This window comes from Chenopodium album, chromosome 9, assembly GCF_948465745.1.
Source record: "Chenopodium album chromosome 9, dcCheAlbu1.1, whole genome shotgun sequence".
Lineage (NCBI taxonomy): Eukaryota > Viridiplantae > Streptophyta > Magnoliopsida > Caryophyllales > Amaranthaceae > Chenopodium > Chenopodium album.
In genome coordinates this window covers 67,594,363-67,616,211 of record NC_137842.1, presented here as the reverse complement: position 1 = coordinate 67,616,211, position 21,849 = coordinate 67,594,363, and the positions used below count along the sequence as shown (strand labels likewise).

Sequence of the window (21,849 nt, the reverse complement as noted above, 5' to 3'; positions counted from 1 at the left end):
CAAGTCAGGAAAGGTTGTTCTAGAAGGAACAAGAAGAGGGAATACATATACTGTTGACCTCAACTTAATCCCAAGGAACAACCTTACATGTCTGAGTGTTGTTGAAGATGATTCCCTGCTATGGCATAAACGTTTTGGACATGCTAGCTTTTCATTACTGGACAAACTAAGGTCAAGGAACTTAGTTGTGGGACTTCCTATAATCAAGTTCCTACAGAACAAAGTTTGTGATGCATGTGTGAAAGGCAAGCATGTTCGCTCATCTTTTAAATTGAAGAAAATGGTAAGCACTACAAAGCCTCTGGAATTAATCCATATGGATTTGTGTGGTCCCATGAGAATTCAAAGCAGGAGTGGCAAGAAATATGTTTTGGTCATTATTGATGATTATTCCAGATTCACTTGGGTTATTTTCCTTGCTAGTAAAGTTGAAACTTTTAACAAGTTTGTTGCTTTTACCAAGAAAATACAGAAAATCAGTGGTCACTCCATAGTCCATCTCAGATCAGATCACGGAACTGAATTTGAGAACTCAAGGTTCGATGAGTTTTGCAGAGAAAATGGCATGAATCATAACTTCTCAGCTCCAAGGACTCCCCAACAGAATGGAGTTGTAGAAAGGAAGAATCGAACCCTTGAGGAAATGGCTAGAACGATGCTAATTGCAAGTGGATTGCCGTGGAACTTCTAGGCTGAAGCCGTGAATACAGCATGTTACATTCTCAACAGAGTAACAATCAGAAGCATCATCAACAAAACTCCCTATGAATTGTTTAGGGGAAGAAAGCCAAACATATCTCATCTTAGAGCCTTTGGTTGTAAGTGCTTTGTACATAATAATGGTAAGAAAAACCTAGGCAAATTTGATGAAAGAAGTGAGGATATGCCTCTGACAGCAAGGCTTACAGAGTTTTTAATAAAAATTCAATGTGTGTTGAGGAAAGCATTCACATAATCTTTGATGAAGTTAATCAGTTTGTGAGTGTGCAGGAACAAGAAGAAGATAATGATTTTGAAATTGGATTGATAAGGAACAGGAAAATGAAGAAGTTCCTCAACAAGAAGTACAGGTCAATGAGGAACCAGCAAATGAAGAAGAAGTAGAAGGAACAAAACAAGAATCTCCTCAAATTGGAGTTCCAGTGAGAGAATTTCAACCTAGGCCATTCAGGTATCGAGGTTCTCATCTTACTGATCTAATCATCAGTGACATAGAGAAAGGAACTCAAACAAGATCACAGATGAGGAACTTCTGTGCGTTCCATGCATTTCTATCCATCTTAGACCCTCAAAATCATCAAGAAGCCTTGGGAGATGCTGACTGGATAGTGTCCATGCAAGAAGAGCTAAATGAGTTTGAGAGAAACAAAGTATGGCACCTTGAGCCAAAGCCAAAGAACAAGAAAGTCATGGGTGTTCAGGAACAAGCTAGATGAGCATGGCACTATAGTAAAGAAAAAGGCAAGATTGGTTGTGAAAGGCTACAATTAACAGGAAGGTATTGATTTCGATGAAACCTTTGCTCCTGTAGCTAGATTAGAAGCTATTAGAATCCTAGTAGCTTTTGCCTCTTTTATGGGTTTCAAACTCTATCAAATGAATGTGAAATGTGCTTTTCTTAATGGTTTCTTAAATGAGGAGGTTTTTGTTGAACAACCTCCAGGTTTCGAAAATCCTAAATTTCCAAATCATGTTTTCAAGCTTGATAAAGCTCTCTATGGGCTTAAACAAGCTCCAAGAGCCTGGTATGAAAGGCTTTCAAAGTTCCTATTGAAAAACGATTTCAAAAGAGGAAAAGTTGATAAAAATCTTTTTCTTAAATCTCGAGGAACTGATTTGTTGGTTGTACAGATCTATGTAGATGACATTATATTTGGTGCAACTAACAATGTTTTGTGCAAGTACTTTGCTGAGCTAATGGGTGGTGAATTTGAAATGAGCATGATGGGTGAATTAAATTTCTTCCTTGGACTTCAAATAAAGCAAACTGCAGAAGGAATCATGATTCACCAACAGATTTATGTCAAGGAACTTCTAAAGAAGTACAATATGGAGAATGCTAAGACAAATCACACACCTATGGGAACAGCAACAAGACTTGATGAGGATCCACAAGGAACAAGTGTGGATCAAACTACTTATAGAGGTATGATTGGTTCATTGTTATATCTAACAGCCAGTAGGCCTGACATTTCCTTTAGTGTTGGATTGTGTGCTAGATTTCAGTCTAATCCTAAAGAATCACATCTAACGGCTGTCAAGAGAATTTTGAGATACCTCAAAGGAACAGATGACCTGTGTCTGTTCTATCCTAGAAGTGATGACTTTAAGCTTAGAGGATTTACCGATGCTGATTATGCTGGTGATTTAGTCAACAGGAAAAGCACCTCAGGTATGGTCCAGTTCCTTGGCTCTTGTTTAGTTTCTTGGGGTTCTAAGAAATAAAATATTGTTGCATTGTCTACTGCAGAGGCTGAGTATGTAGCAGCAGCTGCTTGTTGCTCTCAAGTCCTTTGGATCAAGCAACAGTTGCGTGACTTTGGTATTAAATTTAATTGCATTACTATCTACTGTGATAACACTAGTGCAATTTGCATATCTAAAGATCCAGTCCATCATTCAAGAGTCAAGCATATTCACATAAGGCATCATTTCCTTAAGGATAATGTTGAAAAGGGTTTGATTAAATTAGATTTCTGCCAAACTGACAATCAAATTGCAGATATTTTAACAAAACCCTTGAATAGAGAGAGGCATGAGAAGATGAGAATGGAACTTGGGATGATTAAGTTAAACTAAGAAAAATGCATCAAGTTCCCTCAGGTATGAAACTCAAACTGACGTGCTTAATCATTGTATACTGTGCACAAGTGTTATATGTTTAATTACATAGTTGAGATAGGTTGTGAGCAGGAGTAATATTTTTTAAGGCATGGTAATTTGAAAGGCATAGTCTATGAAAGTCCCTAATTGATTGCATGAGCCTTGTTGAATTGTTCCGTGTACCAAGTTGTATTTGCAAGTCTTCCTTGGTAAAATTCAAAAGATCAAATTTTTGTGTTTATCTTATTTTCAAAAATTCCTAATTTTTCTATCCAAACACAATTTCTGATGAATACATCTAATATTCATCTCTATCTTTTATTCAAAAGTAGCCCACATACACTTATCTCACAAAAACACGGTTTACGTTTCCCTAAGCAATAAATATGAGTGTCAAATCAACTTAATTCACTTCACCTTCCAAGCGACACCTCACAAATTCACCTCACCAAGTTACCTCCACCATAAAAAGGATGTCAGCCTCACCAAAATTTACACCACTCAAAAATTACCTTCTCACTCCTCACTCTGATCAAAACTTCTCTCCCATGGATATTTCACCAAAAACCCAAGCCGAAACCGAAGCAAACACAAACCCTATTCCAGATATCACCATGGAAAACCTTCCGGAAAACCAAATTCCTGAGCCTCCAAAGAATGAATCCACCACTGAATCCCATTCTTCTAGAAAAAGGAAAGCCGATGACATGCAAGAAGGAGAAGAAAGTGTTCCAGAGATGGGTGTCAACTATCGAGACAAGCCTGCTGCCATGAAAAGGCAAGAAAAGATAGCTGATCACTTCGTGACAGGTGTGGCACTCAATTTACCTTGGTGTAGATCTGTTAAATTGTATGAATTGCTTGATTTGCTTGAGTTTCAAAATTGGGTCAATTTGTTGAGTGAATGTTTTAATCGGAGTATGTATGTTGATGCTATGAAAGATTTCTGCAAAAGCTTTAAGTATTTTAAGGGTACTATTCGTAGCACTGTGTATGGGAAGGAGATTGAGTTTGATGCGATGTATTTGGCTGAGTTGTTTGATGTGCCTAATTCTGGGTATGATTTGTATTTCAAGAACAATGTCATAAGAAACCCTCTTCCTGATGCTAATATTGATGAAATTGTGGAGCATCTTGGAGGTGACCCTGAGGAAACCTACATCAACCACAATGACCTAACCCCTCTTGACAAAATCCTGTTGAAATTTGTATACAATGATATAATCCCTCGCTCTCAGAAGAGAGATTGTGCCAACAAACTCGATGCTACCCTAATCTACTGCCTAGCCCGAAAAATACAAATCAACTTTCTCTCTATCATGATCCAACACCTCTCTCACTGTGTTCCAAAAGGATGGAAAGTTGGATATGGAAACCTACTTACCTATGTCTTTGAAAGCTTTGGCATTCTATTTGCCAAAAAGGAACCCCTACCTCTCAAAAACACCGAATACATTCGTCGCGTCGGATCGTTAGTTGCTTGGGTGTGACCCGAAGGGTTCAGTCAAGATTAAGCTGTAATATTAATTATACATTAATACTACTGATCGGAAGCGACCTCCACCTAGGCATTCCGATCACTTGAACTTACTGAATAAATAGCTTTCCAATAGCTCCGAACCCTCTATCGGAATAATACACTTGTTCGAAGGACACCATTCCTTTCAATCTCCCACTTGTCCTTCCGTACAAGTGCGCTTTTAGTGTATAGCCTTTTTCCTATGTCACTTAATGTCTCTTCATGAACTATAAGGTAAGATTATTCGTCATCCTTATTACGTCTAGAAGTGTTTCTCGAAATCTGAGTCTGACTGTCAATAAACAGATGATTTCTAAAATCCATCCGAGCACGACCATGCATTTTCACAGTCTCGCTCTTCGAGAGGCCTTGTAAACAACAAAGACATGTTCCCTATTGTTAGTAGGGGGACATTCCCAGTCTTGCACTGTTAGCTTCTCTTACTAAGAGGACCTAGCCGCCCGAGTGTTGCCGTTATAATCCCCATTTACGACAGACGTTTGACAACATCAAAACAGACTAGTACTCAAACAAGAGAACTTACAATACTCATGGTCGAGGAAAGAGGTTCTGATAGCCATAATGAGAGGTATACTTATGACGATATTAAATCTCTTAAAGTATTCTCATAGGTCGATCCGGTATGGTTCTAAACCAATACCCGTGCAAATGATTTATGACAATCATGTCCTTGTAGCACAAGAAACGGTGCTATAAACCATACTACACACTAATCTCAAGTGGTCATTAATCGTCCACCATTTAAATGACCTCGATTAGGGATAATTTTCGATTAAAATATTCAATGTTCACTTAATAGGTGTTTCTTTATCCAAGACATTGTCTTGATACCTTATTTTGAATATTCTCAAAATCGAATGGACTCAATATTTAATTCTAAACCACAATTAAATAGCAACGGAGTGATAAAATTGCATGAAATTAAATTACTCCAAAACCTGAATGGTTCATCTTATGATAAATGGTTTTTCCAAATGTTTTAAGAGTAATACTCTTTATAAAACATTTATAGAAATCACACCCGTATTTAATATACTTGATTTCTTTCGTGCAATTGTGAATGTTGTCGTTCACTTATTGCATAGGTTTAGCTATAATTACTTTGCAAATCCTAGCATCTTCATTATCGATCACTTTTATAATAAGATGATAAGATTTGAGAGTGTCATGGATTATATGTGATTTAAAATTTATTGTCCAAGTGATGGCTCCCACTCATCTTCATGATTGAGATCTTAAACTTGACAACCTACAATCATCAACGTTCAACAAAAAACTTTCCATTTAACATCCTCCTTATTATTGCCTTTAAGACAACCATATTCTCAACATATATTTTAGTAGACTTCCTGATGATGCTTTGCTTGGGTTTCACACCAAACGGCTCACATTGATTTGGGATACCCTAATCACTTGTGATCATGGAAATTTACCTTAAATTCCCGCACATTACACATGGATGCACGTCCATGTTACCATTCTCAAGCCACGACTCATTGTTAGTTCGTGCTTATAAATGGCTTCCTTGTTAAGGATCTGATCCTTGTTAAGGTTTGTGCTTGCAACATCAATTCTCAAATTACATTTGTTTCCATGCGTCAAGAACCCATCCCTTTTACTTATCCAAGTACTTTGGATGTTCTTGATCATAATCTAACGGTCCATGACTTAGATTTATTTTGATTGGTACTTTATTCTTCTCATGTTCTAAACATGTAAATTGTGTGACGACTCCATAGCATACACGATGGTTTCAATTGCAGAATTATTCACAATTTTATTCCAAACATGTGACCTTTTAGCTCATCCAGTTTCACCGAATCTTGCTAAACTGTTTGCTATGTGATATGGTTGAAAGTCTCTACTCGAGTCTTTCTTGTTTGACTTAGTATTTAGCCTAGCTTATACTTAGTTCAAACAGTTACTTAGTTTTATACATACGGGTCGAAAGCCTTTTTAAGTCCTTCAATTCATGTTTAACACGGTAAATTCATTTACTCGTTCAAACATTTTATTAAGTCTATACAATAGATCTTAATTCCCAATATGTACTAAGTATCGTCTTTTTCTTGGTCCATTGTCGAAAATACTTTCAAATCTAAGCATTTAGCATTTGATAGTTAATTTACAACAGAGTTCGTAAACTTCTTGTTGGACCTTACAAGATTGACTCTTGCTCTCACTAAACTTCTTATCCACAAGAATTTCTATGTTTCTTCATAAGCCAATCCCTTTTATTAACTTTATGAGAAAACACGTTCCAATTCCTTTATGCAATGCTTCCTTCAATCCCATAATGGATTTCTTGAGTTTTCTTTCAAATCTAGCATTATTCAGATTTTCAAAACCCTTAGACTATTTTCATAGTCACTTCCAAAATCCTATTTTAGGAAAGCAGTTTTGGTATCTATTTTGCCATATTTCATATGTGCAATTTTGCTAGAATAATCACGAAAAGACTTGAGCATTTTGATTGGTGAATAGGTTTTTATTAAAACCAACTCCGTGAATCCTTTTCAACCAATATAGCTATGTATGCATATACATTTCCACATTTTTTAGTTTTCTCCTTGAAAACTTATTTGCAATCGATGGGTCTTTCACCCTTCATGCAAATCAATCAAGTTTTAAACATGATTTTCAAACATGGAGTCTATTTCGGATTTTATGGCCTCTAACCATTATTCGGAATTTGGATTTGTCGTAGCTATCTTACAAGGCATTATTCCCTTACTATCTAATAGTAAATAGTATGCTTGTAAGTCTTAGGTTTATTTCTAACTTAATAGAAATTTTATAGGATTCAATCCAAACCTCTGGTGAATTCTATACCTATACGGGGTAATTGCATCAAACAATGAGTTTCAAGACGCTTTCAAAGCCCTTTCATTATGTTGATCTTACTCCAACTTTTCAGAAGTTTTGTAAGTAATGAACTCTCTTTTAAGGCACTTGTAAAGTCCTTTTGAGTATTCTTGATCAATTATTCTCACGAAGCCCTTTTGAGGTCTTCCGAGATTCTCAGTTCTAGTTTGTTGCTAATCTCGATGGTCATCGAGTTCATTTTTCTCTCACTTGTCGTTTTGGAAATGTGTTACTTTCCAGAAACACACCACTTAGAGCAACAAACAATATGTTCTCAATTAGGTTGTGGAGGTAATTCCCGTAGTCTCACTTGAATGCTTACAAAGAGACATGTGTATAGTCTTTGGGTAAAAGTTCGTTGTGAAACAAACAGTTAGCTCCCACTTGAGCTATCTTAGCCTTTAATGAGCCATTAAGCTCCCACTGAGCCACCTAGCTCTTGCTAAGCCGGTGAGCTCCCACTGAGTCACTTAGCTCCCACTGAGCCAATGAGCTCCCACTAAGGCTAAGAGCCTTAGACATATACTTGAAAAGACGTTTAGAAGTTATTTCTATCCATAACTGAATATGGTGTCCTTTCTTAGCTTCGACATTTTGTTTAGTGTAACATTAGTCATTTGTGCAAATCTTTAAGAGTTTTATAGGAAGGAATGTGATCCATCATCGTTCGAGTCATTTTCAAATGGCATCGAGGTCTCCGTGAAGACACATTATGTTCTTTGTGGAGTTATTTATGAAAGTTTCAATTTCATAACTTTGAGATGGTCACGCTTGGCTCAAGCAAACATCGCTCGATCTAATCTAGACGTTTTGATATCTTGCCAAGTTGATTCTGTACTTCATTGAACTCTTGAGCTATTCAAGGTCAAGTTTGTTCACATTTGATGAATATAGCCATATTCTTTCAAATTCTTCGTGAAACGTTGAAGTAATTAAATCCTCTTTAGCTTTCGGAGTCAATTGTCTATGTCAAGAACAATAGCTCTTTGCTTTGTCGGTTTTTAACAAGTAAGACTTGTTTGTCTTAGAACGATTCCGAATCGATCAACTGTCAAGAGCCTATATAGCCTTGAGTACGTTCTTGTTAATGTGACATTGCTAAAGATGTACAAATCATGCTCATGACTTGATTGTGAGTCTTCATGTTAGGGAAATGTTTTTTTATAATCAAGCATTCTTGACTCATGGTTTAGACAACCATGCCATTCAAATAAATTCGCAACTATTACTCTTTACTTTGAATGTGAGTCTTTCCGTGTGTTAACGGATTGTTTGCTGATTATGGAACATAATAATAACCATTATTTATTCCAGCCTTAGCTTTAAAAGGTCTTTAAACAAAGCATACAACCTTACAACTAATGTAGCACCACTTGCTTCATTCTAAGCTTGTAAGTCAATAACTTAGCTTCACTTCAATAGTTTGAGGTCACCTTTAAAGTGGAACCCTCAAGCAGTATTCGATACTTGTGAAGATAACGAGTTGCTAAGTTAACTGTAATAACATGAACTCTTTAGTAGAAATGGAATCTTATTCCTTTTCTATGTTCTTTGTTTCCTATATTTCTTATCATACTTCATCTCATAATCTTTAAGAACCATTTCTTTAAGTGTCTTTGACTTTTATACTTTGTTAGGCATAATTAAGCATCTAGTGCACCGTATAACAAAGTTCTATCTTTTCTTTAATTCGTACTTGAATTAATACATCAATGAGTTGTACTCACTAGTGTATAAAGCGAAAAGATATGTTGGTTGTCAAGCATTGACAATTTGAGTTTTCAACTCAATACTTCATGTTTATCAAAACTACCTAGTATTTTGAATACATGATGCCCAACCGTCCTTTCGGACTTAGTTATAAAAGTCATTTATGAGAATTGTATTTTAGAAATGCCTTTCCTTTCTTTGAGAACTATTCTCCAAGATTTCCTTTACCAATCATTGAAAACAATATAGTTTGATTTGGAATTCTACAAATATAAGTGCAAAGTATAACCATTTATCAAGAAAATAACATAATAAGTTTGAAATTTAAAAGCATTCATGCAAACTTTCAACCTTATTTAGCGTCTTATCCACGCATTAAATTTGTCCCCATTTGGCGAGAATAAGGCGATTCCAAGATCCAAAGAATCAATGAGTGATTAAGCATGCTTTGGCTTGTCTTAACACTCAATATTCTAGGGTAAACAACTCTTTGCTAATGACTCCAAGCCACTCTTGGTTAGATAAATCGTCGCATCTAATGCTCTCTCAACAACTTATCCACTTTGCCACGACATGTTAGGAGTTCATCACTCATATCGTTGAGTATAACTAAAACCAACATGCACACCCGGTGTGCCTTACGTTCCTCGGAGAGGTAGTGATGCCTCGCTTTGGCGTAGCCCATCACTACCCTCGTTCGGTTGGTAAGTGTTGTTTTGGAAAGGCAAGTTTTACTCAATATTCTTAGGGACCCTACGGTTTCTATGTTGGTTGATTTAAGTGAACTTAATTAACCATCGCAACATTGAAATCCTAAACATGCATCTAACATATCATTCATATATATATAAGCACAAGCATAAATATATATCGAAAGCATAAGTAAATGATGCATTTGGCAACTAGCATGACCCCTTGAGTCTTCAAGTCTTCAAGGGTCTTGTTTTGCAACTTCATGGCTTCGTCTTCCAAGAACCTCCGTCTTCAAGACTTTAACCAAAATTATGCAACTAATAGTATCTACGATTAGGACTAATCTAAATATTAAGGTACAAAAATACTCAACGGTTCGCAGGCCGTATTTAGATTTACAAAAATACATGACGGAACGCAGTTCGTATTTTCTATCCTAATCGGGCCCCACTAGTTGCCATTTTTATAAAACCTGCGGGAGAATATACATTCCATTCATCCATTCAATATTTGTGAATGGCCAATCATTTTACAACGGTAAACAAGTAACAATGCACAAACACGCGTAAACTAGTAACTAATTTAGGTTGTTAATCCGATTAACGCCCCTAATTAAAACTAGTCAAAGTTGTTTAACCGATTATGTAATTTAGCGCAATTAATATTGAAGCTCCCACTAAATTCCGCATCCATCTTAATTAATCCAATTAATTAAGCCGGTAAACCCAAAATTTTGCCAAAATTAAATTTTGCAAGTGCCGCTGAAAACCGAGGCCTAGCCTCTAAAATTTAATTAAAATAATTAAAATAAATAAATCGGCAAAAATTGCAAAATGAAATCGAGAGAGTTTAGGTGCATCGGGTTGTCCAAGGCAAGCACCCCGAGCACTCGTACGTACGCATGTGTTGTGTGCTGCCTAACAGCCTCGCACACCATGCGTGCCGAGCTACTGCTTGGGTTGCCTGGTCAGCCCGCACACCCTACGCGCCATGGCCGCAGCTGCTGCTGTGCCATGGCCCTCCCTCGTATGCCCTTCTCGCACCAAGTCGCGCACAGCCCCACGCACACCCTTAGCACAGCACGCACCAAGCACACAGCGCACCAGCCCGCATCCTCGGCAGCCACATGCGGGCTGCGCGTGCAGCCCAGCTGGCCGAGTGATGCTCGTGGCTATTGTGCCTTGGTTTGCGTGCAAGTGCCTCGGGATTATTTCCCGATTTTTTCGTGTGACATTTTAATTAATTCTAAATTAATTTTAGAATCAATATTTTGGGCAAAAATGAAAATAAAACAAGTCCAACTTAATTAAATTCAATTTAAGTGCACAAAACCAAAATTATTTCCAAGAACTATTCTTTAATAAAATTGGTTCAACTTGATGCAATAAAATGAATAGGGATATTCTCACTATTAATTTAATTAACTTAAATTAATCATGAGATTTGACAAAATTAAAGGGGGGTTGGAATTATGAACATAAAAATTCAAATAAAGATTCCAACTTTAACTTGTGAATCCTTGAAAAATTATATCTTCCAATATGAAGATAAATGAAATTTCTATCACAAGATTGAAACTTTATGATTCCAATCAACTTAATACATGATTAAATCAAAAGTTCAACAAAAAATTCATGGAATTTAGTAACTCAAAGTTCCAACCACTTAAAACAATTAAAGATTGGATCTTTAGTACTTAGAAGCCTCAAAGAATAAATTTTTCACACTTAATGCAATGAATTTGCAATTGTGTGAAAATTTAACCAATCTTTCAAGCACTAATTACTACAAAGTAACCATGCTTAAAGAGGTCAAAATTGCAGAAACATTAAGGAAAGAACCATATACATAATCACCATAAATATGCTATTAAGATTCAAGGTTAAAAGATTTAAAATTTTTCGTCAAAAACGAAAAACCCTCGAAAAAAGGCATTTATGTTCAGATTTTGGCTTTTTTCACAGCCCTAAAAGGATTGTAACGTTCCCAGAACACTGTTTCCACCCAAAATTCACTGTTTTTGGGCGAAAAATCTGGGTTCGGGGCCAAAAATCAGCTTTAAAACGGGTTTAAAATTAATAAAACCGAGGTACTAATCTAATTAGTAACATAAACCAGAAAAATAAATCATTAAAAACACCTTGAAAATTATTTGTTATAAAAATAAATGAGTAAGGCTCCGATACCGCCGTTGGGTTTCGATGAGTCCGACTCACCGCGGAAATAAAACCCGAGCCCAAGAACAAACTCACAATTAATATAACAAAATGCATAAATAACAAGAATAGAGAAAAGACTAAATTACCCTTGTAGCGTGCTTCGCTCAACCGGATGGAGCTCTTACTTGAGAAAGCCGAGCCTCACAAATGGCAAGGACCTCCAACGAAGTCCACCCGCAACTCGACCCGACCGGTCTACTACTTGGAGGTTAGCCAAGTCCGACCAAAAAGACTACCCGAGTAATTAATGAGCTTATAGGTTTTCTCTCAAGTGGAGATGCCTAATTGAGCTCTTACTCAAGTGAACAATCCCAAGGTATGCCTTGACTATTTATAAGGAGTGCTTCCTTGTGAATTCCACTCATCTTTCAATGTTGGACTTTTTTACAAAAAGATCCCACATGGAAAGAATGTTGAATTCAATCCTTAGTTAAATAAACCAAGGAATAACTAAGTAACAAGTGTCACATGGTTAGGTGAGGACCACTTCCTCACTTGCTCCCCAGGGCAACTCACATGCATTGTGAGCTAACCATGTGGCACCCAACCTTGAGCCCCAAGTTGGGTTCGGTTGGGCCGCCACCCTTTGGCCCGCGTCCATGACCCGTCACCCGGGTTCGCGGCCCGTTGCCACATGGCACTGCCACGTGGCGCGCTTCTATTTGGCGCGCTTCCCTAGCCTTCGCGTGGCTAGGGTTTTTACTTGTTACTTGAAGCATTTTCCCGTCTCGCCAAATCCTAAATTTTGGCTCGACTTTTGAGATTCGGTTCCGACGCTCTAAGCTCGGAATCCGACGTCTTTGTTCATAATACTCGGGTGACTCATTAATTCCTTTCGGATTAATTCGTCGCGTCGGATCGTTAGTTGCTTGGGTGTGACCCAAAGGGTTCAGTCAAGATTAAGCTCTAATATTAATTATACATTAATACTACTTATCGGAACTGAAATTAAGCTTAAGTCAAGATCGTTAGTTGCTTGGGTGTGACCCGATCACTTGAACTTACTGAATAAATAGCTTTCCAATAGCTCCGAACCCTCTATCGGAATAATACACTTGTTCGAAGGACACCATTCCTTTCACAAGAAAGACATGTGTATAGTCTTTGGGTAAAAGTTCGTTGAGGTCTTTCGAGATTCTCAGTTCTAGTTTGTTGCTTTCACCCTTAGGGCTTGTTTACTTCAGCTTAATTTCAGTTCAGTTTAGTTCAGTTCAGATCAGTTTAGTTCTCAATTTCCTTCTCTCATAAACAATGAATTTCAGCTCAAGCTCAGTTCAGTTCAGTTCAGTTCAAATCAGTTCAGTTCAGTTCAGTTTAGTTCAATTCAGTTCAGTTCAGGAGTTTTCAGCCGAAGTAAACATGCTCTTAGACTTTTTTTTTCAAATAATTTTTTTTCAAAAATAATACAGAGTACTCCTCCGTCCCAATATATTTGCAACATATTTCCTTATTTGGGTGTACCAAAAATGTTTGCAACATTCGCAACATACTATATTTATTTACCCAACTTTATTATTTTACACTCACATAATCTCTATTATATAAGGGAGAGTAGGGGGTGGTGGTTGGTGGGTACCTGAAATTACCAACCTACCCTTACTAATCCTTCATCAATCTTTATTTCAGTAAGGTTATTTTGGCAAATCGAATATAATTATAAAAACGTGAGATTACACTACTACCCTTGGTAATCATTCCTCATTACTTATTTGAGAAAGGTTATTTTAATTAATTGAATATATTATAATCACGTGAGATTACACTACTACCCTTACTAATCTATTTTCACTCTTTAATGGTCAATATGGAAGCAATCAAATTAGATGATTTCAATCAAGCAACTTCATAATATGACTTCATTTATAATAATGCGGGAAAAATTAGATTGTGGGAAAAAAATAATTAAACCATAAATTACATCAATTATCGCTCAATAAACCAAAAATAAAAGACATTTCTCAATCATATAAACACAATTGTTTTCTTAGCATAATTAACTTAAACTTCTCTCTCATTATATAATAGAGATTAAGAGATAATGTACTTCGTATAATTCTTTTACACACAATATATCACACACGCATCGCATGCATAAAATTCCAGTATTATATGAACGCCAATATATTTGTCTCTCCTCCACTTAACTACCACAATCACCACAAATCTTTACACCACAAGACAAAAAAAATAAAAAAGTAACCTCCTTCTCTTTGTTGCAAACAAAGAAGGACGAAGGAAGTACTTGGTAAATAAATAAAAAGCATTTAAAAATATAAAAATTAGATTGGCATACACGTCTCTGAAGTGGCGGCGCTGCACGAGGTCTTCAATTCGCTCGACAATATTAGGTGAATTAAATCAATCTTATCTCAGGAATCATTGATTTGATTGCTTTATGTTATATATGTTGAATTGCTGGATTTGCTGCTATTTTCTAGTTAGACTTTAGAGATTAGGTTGGGTTTTTATCAAAATAAAGAAAGCAAGCAGATTCATCATTCACAATTTCGAAATTCAATTCATTTGTAAATTATTATCATTTATTTATAATAATCATATTGTTGCTATGTTGATAAATTTATCTTATTGAAGATTAATTTCGAATCCGACCTTGTCTGTAAGCTTGTTTGCCTGTGTTGCTTTTGGTTTGCTACTCTTGAGTTCCCTAACTTTTCTGAAACACAACTTAATCATCATCTCGAAATTCATAGTGAAACTTAATCGTTGATTTCAGAATTTTTATTGTTGTCGCTTTGTTGATTAATTTCGACTAACTGTTTCATATTATTGCTTGATAAAGTGTTTATTTTCTGATATTTGGGAGTTTTTATGAAATGGGCATGAATGATTTTGTGGGTTTTGATCGTTTATTTTCTGATATTTGGGAGTTTTTATCAAGTGTGTCATGTTTATAATCTGATTTTTGGGAGTTCTTATGTTTTAGGTATAAATTTACATGTGATTTTTGATTTGATTTTTTGTTTGGGCATGTCCCTGCCAGTTCTTTCTCCTTCAATTTTTACTTTTACTGCTGCTCCATCCAACCTGTCCCGTTTCAACCTTTACACTTGCATTCTTGTTTGGTTGTATGATATTGAGCTGATATTGTTTGGTACTTTGTCTAACCATCCGTAAGCTTTTGTGGTTCATTTGTTAAACTTGTTAATCTGGTTATGGTTATGTTTTTGTGGTGTCACTCTTATTGCAAAGAGAAATGTTTGTGTCACCCCCAAACTCGATACATTTTCATCTTGTGATTGATAATTGAGGGTGCCACTGGTATTTAGAATTAGGATTAAATTTTTATCTTTTCAATCCTAATTCTATCATTTTTTCTTTCAAACCTAATTCTATCATTTTCCTTTCAATCCTAAACCTGCGTATTTTAAATTTTTATAGGATTGAAAATAAATATGATAGAATTAGAATTGAAAAATTAAAGATTAAAATCAATTCAAAAAAATATTTTTCCTACGTGGCGTACTCACTCTATGCTTTCGAAATCGTATCATTTTAGAATGTATATATTGATTTATTTTTTTGTAAGGCAATATAAATGATGTATATCATCTGTCATCTGATGTAATAGGAACATGAAAGTCTGAAAACCCTAATTTGCATTCATGTCACAACATTAAATAAAACTGTAGTGGGAATGAATTTTATTGAAATAAATAATGATATTGAAAGAGGGAAAAGGTAGGCAAATGAGAACCAAGAGTATCACCATGGTTAACATAACACGATGAAAGAAGAAGATTGCAAATAAGTTTTCATATGAATGTATAATGTAACAATGTGGAGAAATGAAGAAGCTCGCTCAATAACCTTTTAATTGAAATTTGATTGAGAAGGACGAAAAAGCTAAAGGCAATTTTGTTTGGAAATTCTTGATATGAGTAATATCTAAATGTGTGCGATAATAGCCCAAATCTAATTCCTTTTGCCTTAGTATACTCAGACATCTAGCTGATTTGGGTCAAATCCAACATTTCAAATGTAATGACTATTCCATTCCCCTGTTTTATCTCTAAAGCCAAACAAAAACTGATTTTATTTTCCATCAAAAGTTACTCCACTCTTGTGCAGATCAGAATGTCTTCTGGAAGCTTTAGTGAGGGTTCTTCATCATTGCTGTTGTCATCGAGGCGGGTGGCAAATACGGTGTTCTTGTTCATGACTCATAGTCCATCAAATCGTATCGCTCACACCTTCTTCTGCTGTGACATCCCTACCAACTTGCCTAATGATGAAGTCGACTTCAAAGATGATTTAGAAGCGGAGAGGCTAAAGCCAATATTGGAGTTTCCCTCCAGTGAATTCCCAAATTTTATGACGTGTACGCAGCTTGGGTCCTGTTTTTATTTTCTGGGTGGGCAGCTCCTTCAGATGGGTACCAATGTTGAACAGATATATCCTTCTAATGTCTATATGTTTGATGCAACTACAATCACAAATACTACTTCTACTCATCCTACCCCATTAGAGTGCGGGATGAGGAGTGGGAAGCCTCGTGCTTGCACGTTTGTTGCAGATGGAAAGCTTTACGTTTTGGGTGCTTTCCAAAATATCATTGGCCTGGATATAGACTATAAATCCATACAATTATTTGAGGTCTATAATCCTGAAACGGGCAAGTGGCGGAATCTGAAGGATCCTCCCGTGGAAAAACCACTACACTGGCGTATCCCCTCGTTTGAAAGAGTGTCTGAGTCTGGAGACAGCCCTTACTATCCCTACACCCGCAAGGTGGCTTTGATTGGTCGACCAGCAGACTCTCGCTGTACGATTGTGCTCGAGTTCCATCTGGACACTGAAGAATGCACTCCAATGAGGCGGATGATTCCGTATCTGCCTTTAGGTTTGATAATGGGTGACACAGTGTACCATCTTGGCGTCAGAGGAATAAAGTATTATCAACCTAAAAAGACGAAGATTTTACCAAATCATCCATGGATGATGGGGGAGGAGTTGTTTACTTTGCCAGGAGACCCTTGTTTTTGTGGGTTGCAGAATGCTTTTTGCCACCTTGGAGACATGCATTTCTGCTATGTGAGTACTGAGCTTGTTGGCCGCCGATGTTATGGGGGTACTCACCTTTTTATCCGAATGGGTGTTATTAGAGTTGTACAAGAGCAGGATTCATCCAGGTCTGAGTTGCTATATTCTGCCAAATTTGATTACGAAGTTGAATTTTCCTGTTTCAATAATAGGTTTCCCTTCATTGACTGCTATGGGCTCTACCTTGTAAGTTGTCTCTCTCTGCCCCTTTATTTCTTACATGTCTTAGATATTGTGTTACGATTATGTGGATTGTGTATGCGTAGTTACCTGAAATATTTTGTTTTAAACAAGAATATGTGTTAGATAAACTGTGTTTAGTAACCATTTCGCGATAAACATGTTATTATTTATTTTATTATGAGTATTTTGCAGGGATGTACCAAGAAAATAGGGCATTTTGTGGGGAACTACCATAGTAAATTTTTTTTGTGGGGAAGTACCACGATATATTTAAGTTTTGTTTTAAGGTACCAAGAGGCCATTTTCCGATGACAAAGTCAACTTCCCAGCCAGTTGACTACTCTACTTACAACGATTTGTCTTAATTATACCACGATTTGGCTAGTTAACTACTCTTTGTAAGCTCACAAGCTTTGTTAGAGAATAACACGAACCAAAATTAAGACAAATAGTGGTAACTATAGTAGTCAACTAGTCGGAAAGTTGACCTTTTCACCAGAAAATGAACTACTGGTACCTTTAAACAAAACTTAAATTTATTGTGGTACTTCCCCCCCCCCCCCCCCCCAAAACAAAAAAAAAAAAAATTTACCCTGGTAATTCCCCACAAAATACCCTATTTTCTTAGTACATGCCCGCAAAAAACTCTTAAACATTCTAAAGTATTGACTTTTTCTCAGGTCCAAACTTATTCATCTAATTTGACAGTAAGGGTCCTTGTGACCTGATAACTTACTTTCTTCATGTTTTGAATTTTTTCTGCATTATCTCTCATTATTGTTATTGTTGAGTCTTGAAGTTAGTTTGTGATGTTATTTGGACAGTTTTCAAAAAGAAAGATGGCGGGAAGATTCAATTGACAGTTTCTTATAGTGTGCTTGTGTTGATTTGTTAATAATGGTGAGGCATAAATTGTGGCACTCTCAGAAAGTGTGAAGATATGACAACAATATATTTGGTGAGGAAAGCTTTATTGAGAGAAAGATAAATGAAAATTTTCATGACTTGGGAAGAAGAAAACAAAACCAAAAAAAAAAAAAAAAAGGATAAAGGAAAAAAGAGAAAAAAGAAAAGGAATGTAGTAAACAGAGGGTAAAAGGATTTAATGATTAAGGCCATGCCTGGAGTGGGGGTCCTATTAATTAAGTAGTAATAAAGGTCAAACTAAGGAAAATATAAGTCGATAGAGGTGGTGATAAAAAGAATAAAGCGGTAATAGTTACCCTCCATTCCCCTTTGGGTAATATCTACTCTATCTCTCCCTTCCCACCACCAAGTCACTCTATAAGTTTTTTATCACCACCTTTGTTTATTATCATCTTTTTTCTTGTCTCCACTTTTAATCACTCTCATTTCTCTCTAGTTTGACTTCTATTGCCCCATATAATGTATTACCCCCAATTCAAGTATGTCCTAAAAGAGTAAGAGTGTAAAGGGTAAGTAATAATAAAATAAAATAAGGGTATGTTTATTGGTGATCTTGGTGGGAGTCTTGACATGAGATTATATTGTGATGTTTGATCCAATATAGTATCAAGACGAGTTTTGGATTTCAAAGATTCTATTTAAGACTATACATGCATACATGACATTATTTTATTGGTTGTAATGTTCTTTTTTTTTTTTTAATTATAAAATTAACAATCGTTGTGTCTATATTGAAATTTGGGGATGAAGTGCAAAGATATTGAGTCTAATATAATTAAAAGTTGGTGGAAAATTGATGTGGCGGAGTGTAAGTTTTAGGGATAAAGTTACTTTAAAAATCAGAAATGAGAATTATATGCTTTCTCCGTTTTTTTTAGATGATACATTTTGCCACAGACTCGGACTCTTAGGCATTTTTTCAAGAGGAGAGAGATAGAGAGTAAAAAAGGTGATGATCCATGTGGGTAGGAAAGATTTAGAGAGAAGGAAATGCCAAAATAGGAAATGTATCATCTAATTTAATATTGTCAAAATAGGTGTATTAACTAATAAAAACGGAGGAAGTAAATATAAATTAACACACTTGTTTATAAGTGATTTCCTTCTACATCTATAAAAATATTAGGACTTTCATTCTACTATTAGTTAGTATTATAGAACTCCTTGCCTAGATTTTGTTCTAGTACTAGATTGAGATATATTCTAGTTGCTTTTCTTAAATTTATGTAACGGCTCCTATTGCTCATATACATTCATTTATTGGTTCCACTTGTGCTCCAGGACAAGGAGAGCTAAACCAGATGTTACCCACACTTGCCCTCCCTGAAATCATGGATTCTATAAGGTTCAGTATGGTGTTCTTATGTTGCCTTGGTTTTCGAGTTATGTTTTACCTTTTGCTAGATATACAAGTTACATATCTTCAATGGTTTTTAAATGTATTTTACTTTTGATTATGAGACAATTTGCATATGAAAATGTTTATCTTTTGGTTTTAGTTGTTTCATTCTATTCTTACCATAATCCATTATGATGATCATTAATAATTTGGAAATTTGTTTAGTGTACAAAAATAGAACTTTAACAAAAGGTGTTTCATACCCCTATTTATTAACAATTTTTTATATCATTAACTAATTAACAAAAAATTGATTACTGCATAAGTAATGACCAAATTTGTCAAAATACAATGACTAATTTAATCTCTTTTAACCACAAATTATTGTTGAGGTTCAACCACAAGTGTAATATAAGGCATGAGCATTGAGTCATTGACTAAGGTTTTTGACATGATAATGTAGCAGATGATAGGGTGAATGTTGAACATTTCCTTATGTTGAAAGATTTGCAACCATTGTTTTACATATCCCTTGCCTGCTAAACTTGGGAATCTTGAAGTTATGTGAGAATAAAAATGCTAGTTTAATTGTTTGTTTCTTTGTATACTCTTGCGCCAAATGTGGTGGATTCGATTTTCACAATTGACCTGGCCATATCAATCTGCAACAAGAAAACTTGTTTAATTAATTAAATTATTCACTATGCCATAATTAGATTACTTTACTTAGATTTAGGTTTTGCTTATGAAGTGAATTTCAAAAATTATTATTCCATATATATATGTGTGTGTGTGTGTGTGTGTGTGTTTTCAAATAGGTATGAGGCAAGGCAGCAGGTGGGAATAGATGCGGCGAGTTTAACATATATATATGTGTGTGTGTGTTTTTTCAAATAGGTATGAGGCAAGGCAGCAGGTGGGAATAGATGCGGCGAGTTTAACATAAAATACATCCCCACCTTGATGTGTAATGATATAGCCCAAGAGGTTTAGATGATTAAACCCAATTCATTGATTAAAGGAAAAATTGGCCGCAACAACACCAACTATGATAAAGGTGCGTGTAGCAGCACAACCTTTTAAGGGTGCAGTCTACATCACAAACTATGTAATTTGGTGTACATAATAGCATAAATTACACCAATGAACTAAGATTTCATGGAAAAAAATGGAATCTTCATTATTTTATAAACTTAAATGATTTTCCATCACGCTGACTAAGTTAGCCGTTTCTTCTGTTAATTATTTTCATTTAAACAATTCTTAACCTCCACCATCTAAGCGTATTCCTTCAAAAAGTTTTTGTTATTATATATTTTCTTTCGTTTGCTTCTTCAATTCTTTTTTTTTTTTTTTTTTTAAATCGATCTCACGTGATCTGATTGACTTAAATTCCTCTCCCTCTACACTTAGTCAAATACTAAATTGATAAATTAATACAAATCATCCGAAAACCATTTCATTCCACCAAATTTTAAGATACATAAGTCACCATCTATTACAAAGCCCCACAAAATGCTTCAAAATAATTAATTCGAACAACAATTTTTGAATTAAGATTTTAGGATAGGCCAAATTCTTTTCTTTTTTTTTTTTTTTTTTTTTTTTTTTGTTTGTTTGTTTTTGATGTACAACAATTTAATTGTGGAGGTTGTGAGAGAAAATATTTTAAAGGGAAAATAAATAAAATAATACAATGGAATTGGAAACTAAGTCAATCACAAGAGATATAAAAAAAAGTAATTGAAGAAGCAAATGATAGAAAATGATGGCGAAAACTTTTTGAAATAATCCACTTTAATGGTGAAATAGAATGGTGTTTAAAGTAAAACAATTAATGAAAGAGAAGACTACTTAGTCACGTGAGATAGAAAATCAAGTAGCATGGAATTAAACAAAATATATATAAAAAATGCATAAAAAGTATTACTCCGTATAAATATTGAAGATTCCACTTTCCCAAAAAATCTAAGTTTTACCAATGTCATTTATGCTATTATGTGCACCCAAATACATAGTTTGTGATGTTGAGTGCACCCACGAAAGGTTGTGTTGCTACATGCACCTTCATCATAATTGGTGCTGTTACGGCCAATTTTTCCTTGATTAAAAGATAGGAAATTGAAAGAATTCGTTAAAGAACAAATAAAACAGGTTCGGATTTATGGAACAATTTGGGTTTGTAGTTGTTTTTGTGTGAATTTGGTAGTTTAACTTACAATTTTTAAGACAAGCTATAAAATTTAAAGGTTCTTAACATTCTTTGAGACAAACTACTAAAATTGTTAAGCTAACAAGTTTGATGACAAACAACTAAACTTGAGAGGATGTTTTAACGAACAAAATGAAAGAACAAGATTGATTTAATTTTTAAGTGAACGTGATTTTTCTCATTGATATCAAGGAGTATTTATACACTTGCTTTACACACAACTACTTGGAAAAATCTCCTAAATTAAGTAGAATAAGATCGTAAAAACCGTGTGAAC

The 21,849-nt window shown here is 35.3% G+C and overlaps 1 protein-coding gene across 4 annotated transcripts; it reads left to right on the top strand.

Moving 5' to 3' along the window:
- Positions 1 to 14,027: 14,027 nt before the first annotated feature.
- On the top strand, positions 14,028 to 20,605 carry LOC145558912 (uncharacterized). 4 transcript variants are annotated; one of them, XM_081620279.1, is made up of 4 exons: positions 14,028 to 14,198; positions 15,921 to 17,097; positions 19,303 to 19,366; positions 20,258 to 20,605. In XM_081620279.1, the coding sequence occupies exons 2-3, from the start codon at positions 15,946 to 15,948 to the stop codon at positions 19,315 to 19,317; spliced, it is 1,167 nt and encodes a 388-aa protein (XP_081476405.1). In that variant the 5' UTR covers positions 14,028 to 14,198; positions 15,921 to 15,945; the 3' UTR covers positions 19,318 to 19,366; positions 20,258 to 20,605. The 4 variants fall into 4 exon arrangements, with proteins under 4 accessions (XP_081476405.1, XP_081476406.1, XP_081476407.1 ...); XM_081620280.1 differs by lacking the exon at positions 20,258 to 20,605 and adding an exon at positions 20,179 to 20,224; XM_081620281.1 differs by lacking the exon at positions 20,258 to 20,605 and having other exon boundaries at positions 15,940 to 17,097; positions 19,303 to 19,519.
- The last annotated feature ends 1,244 nt before the right edge of the window (positions 20,606 to 21,849 follow it).

Excerpts from the sequence above, each read along its gene's own strand:
- LOC145558912 (XM_081620279.1), top strand. The coding sequence starts at position 15,946 with ATGTCTTCTGGAAGCTTTAGTGAGGGTTCTTCATCATTGCTGTTGTCA.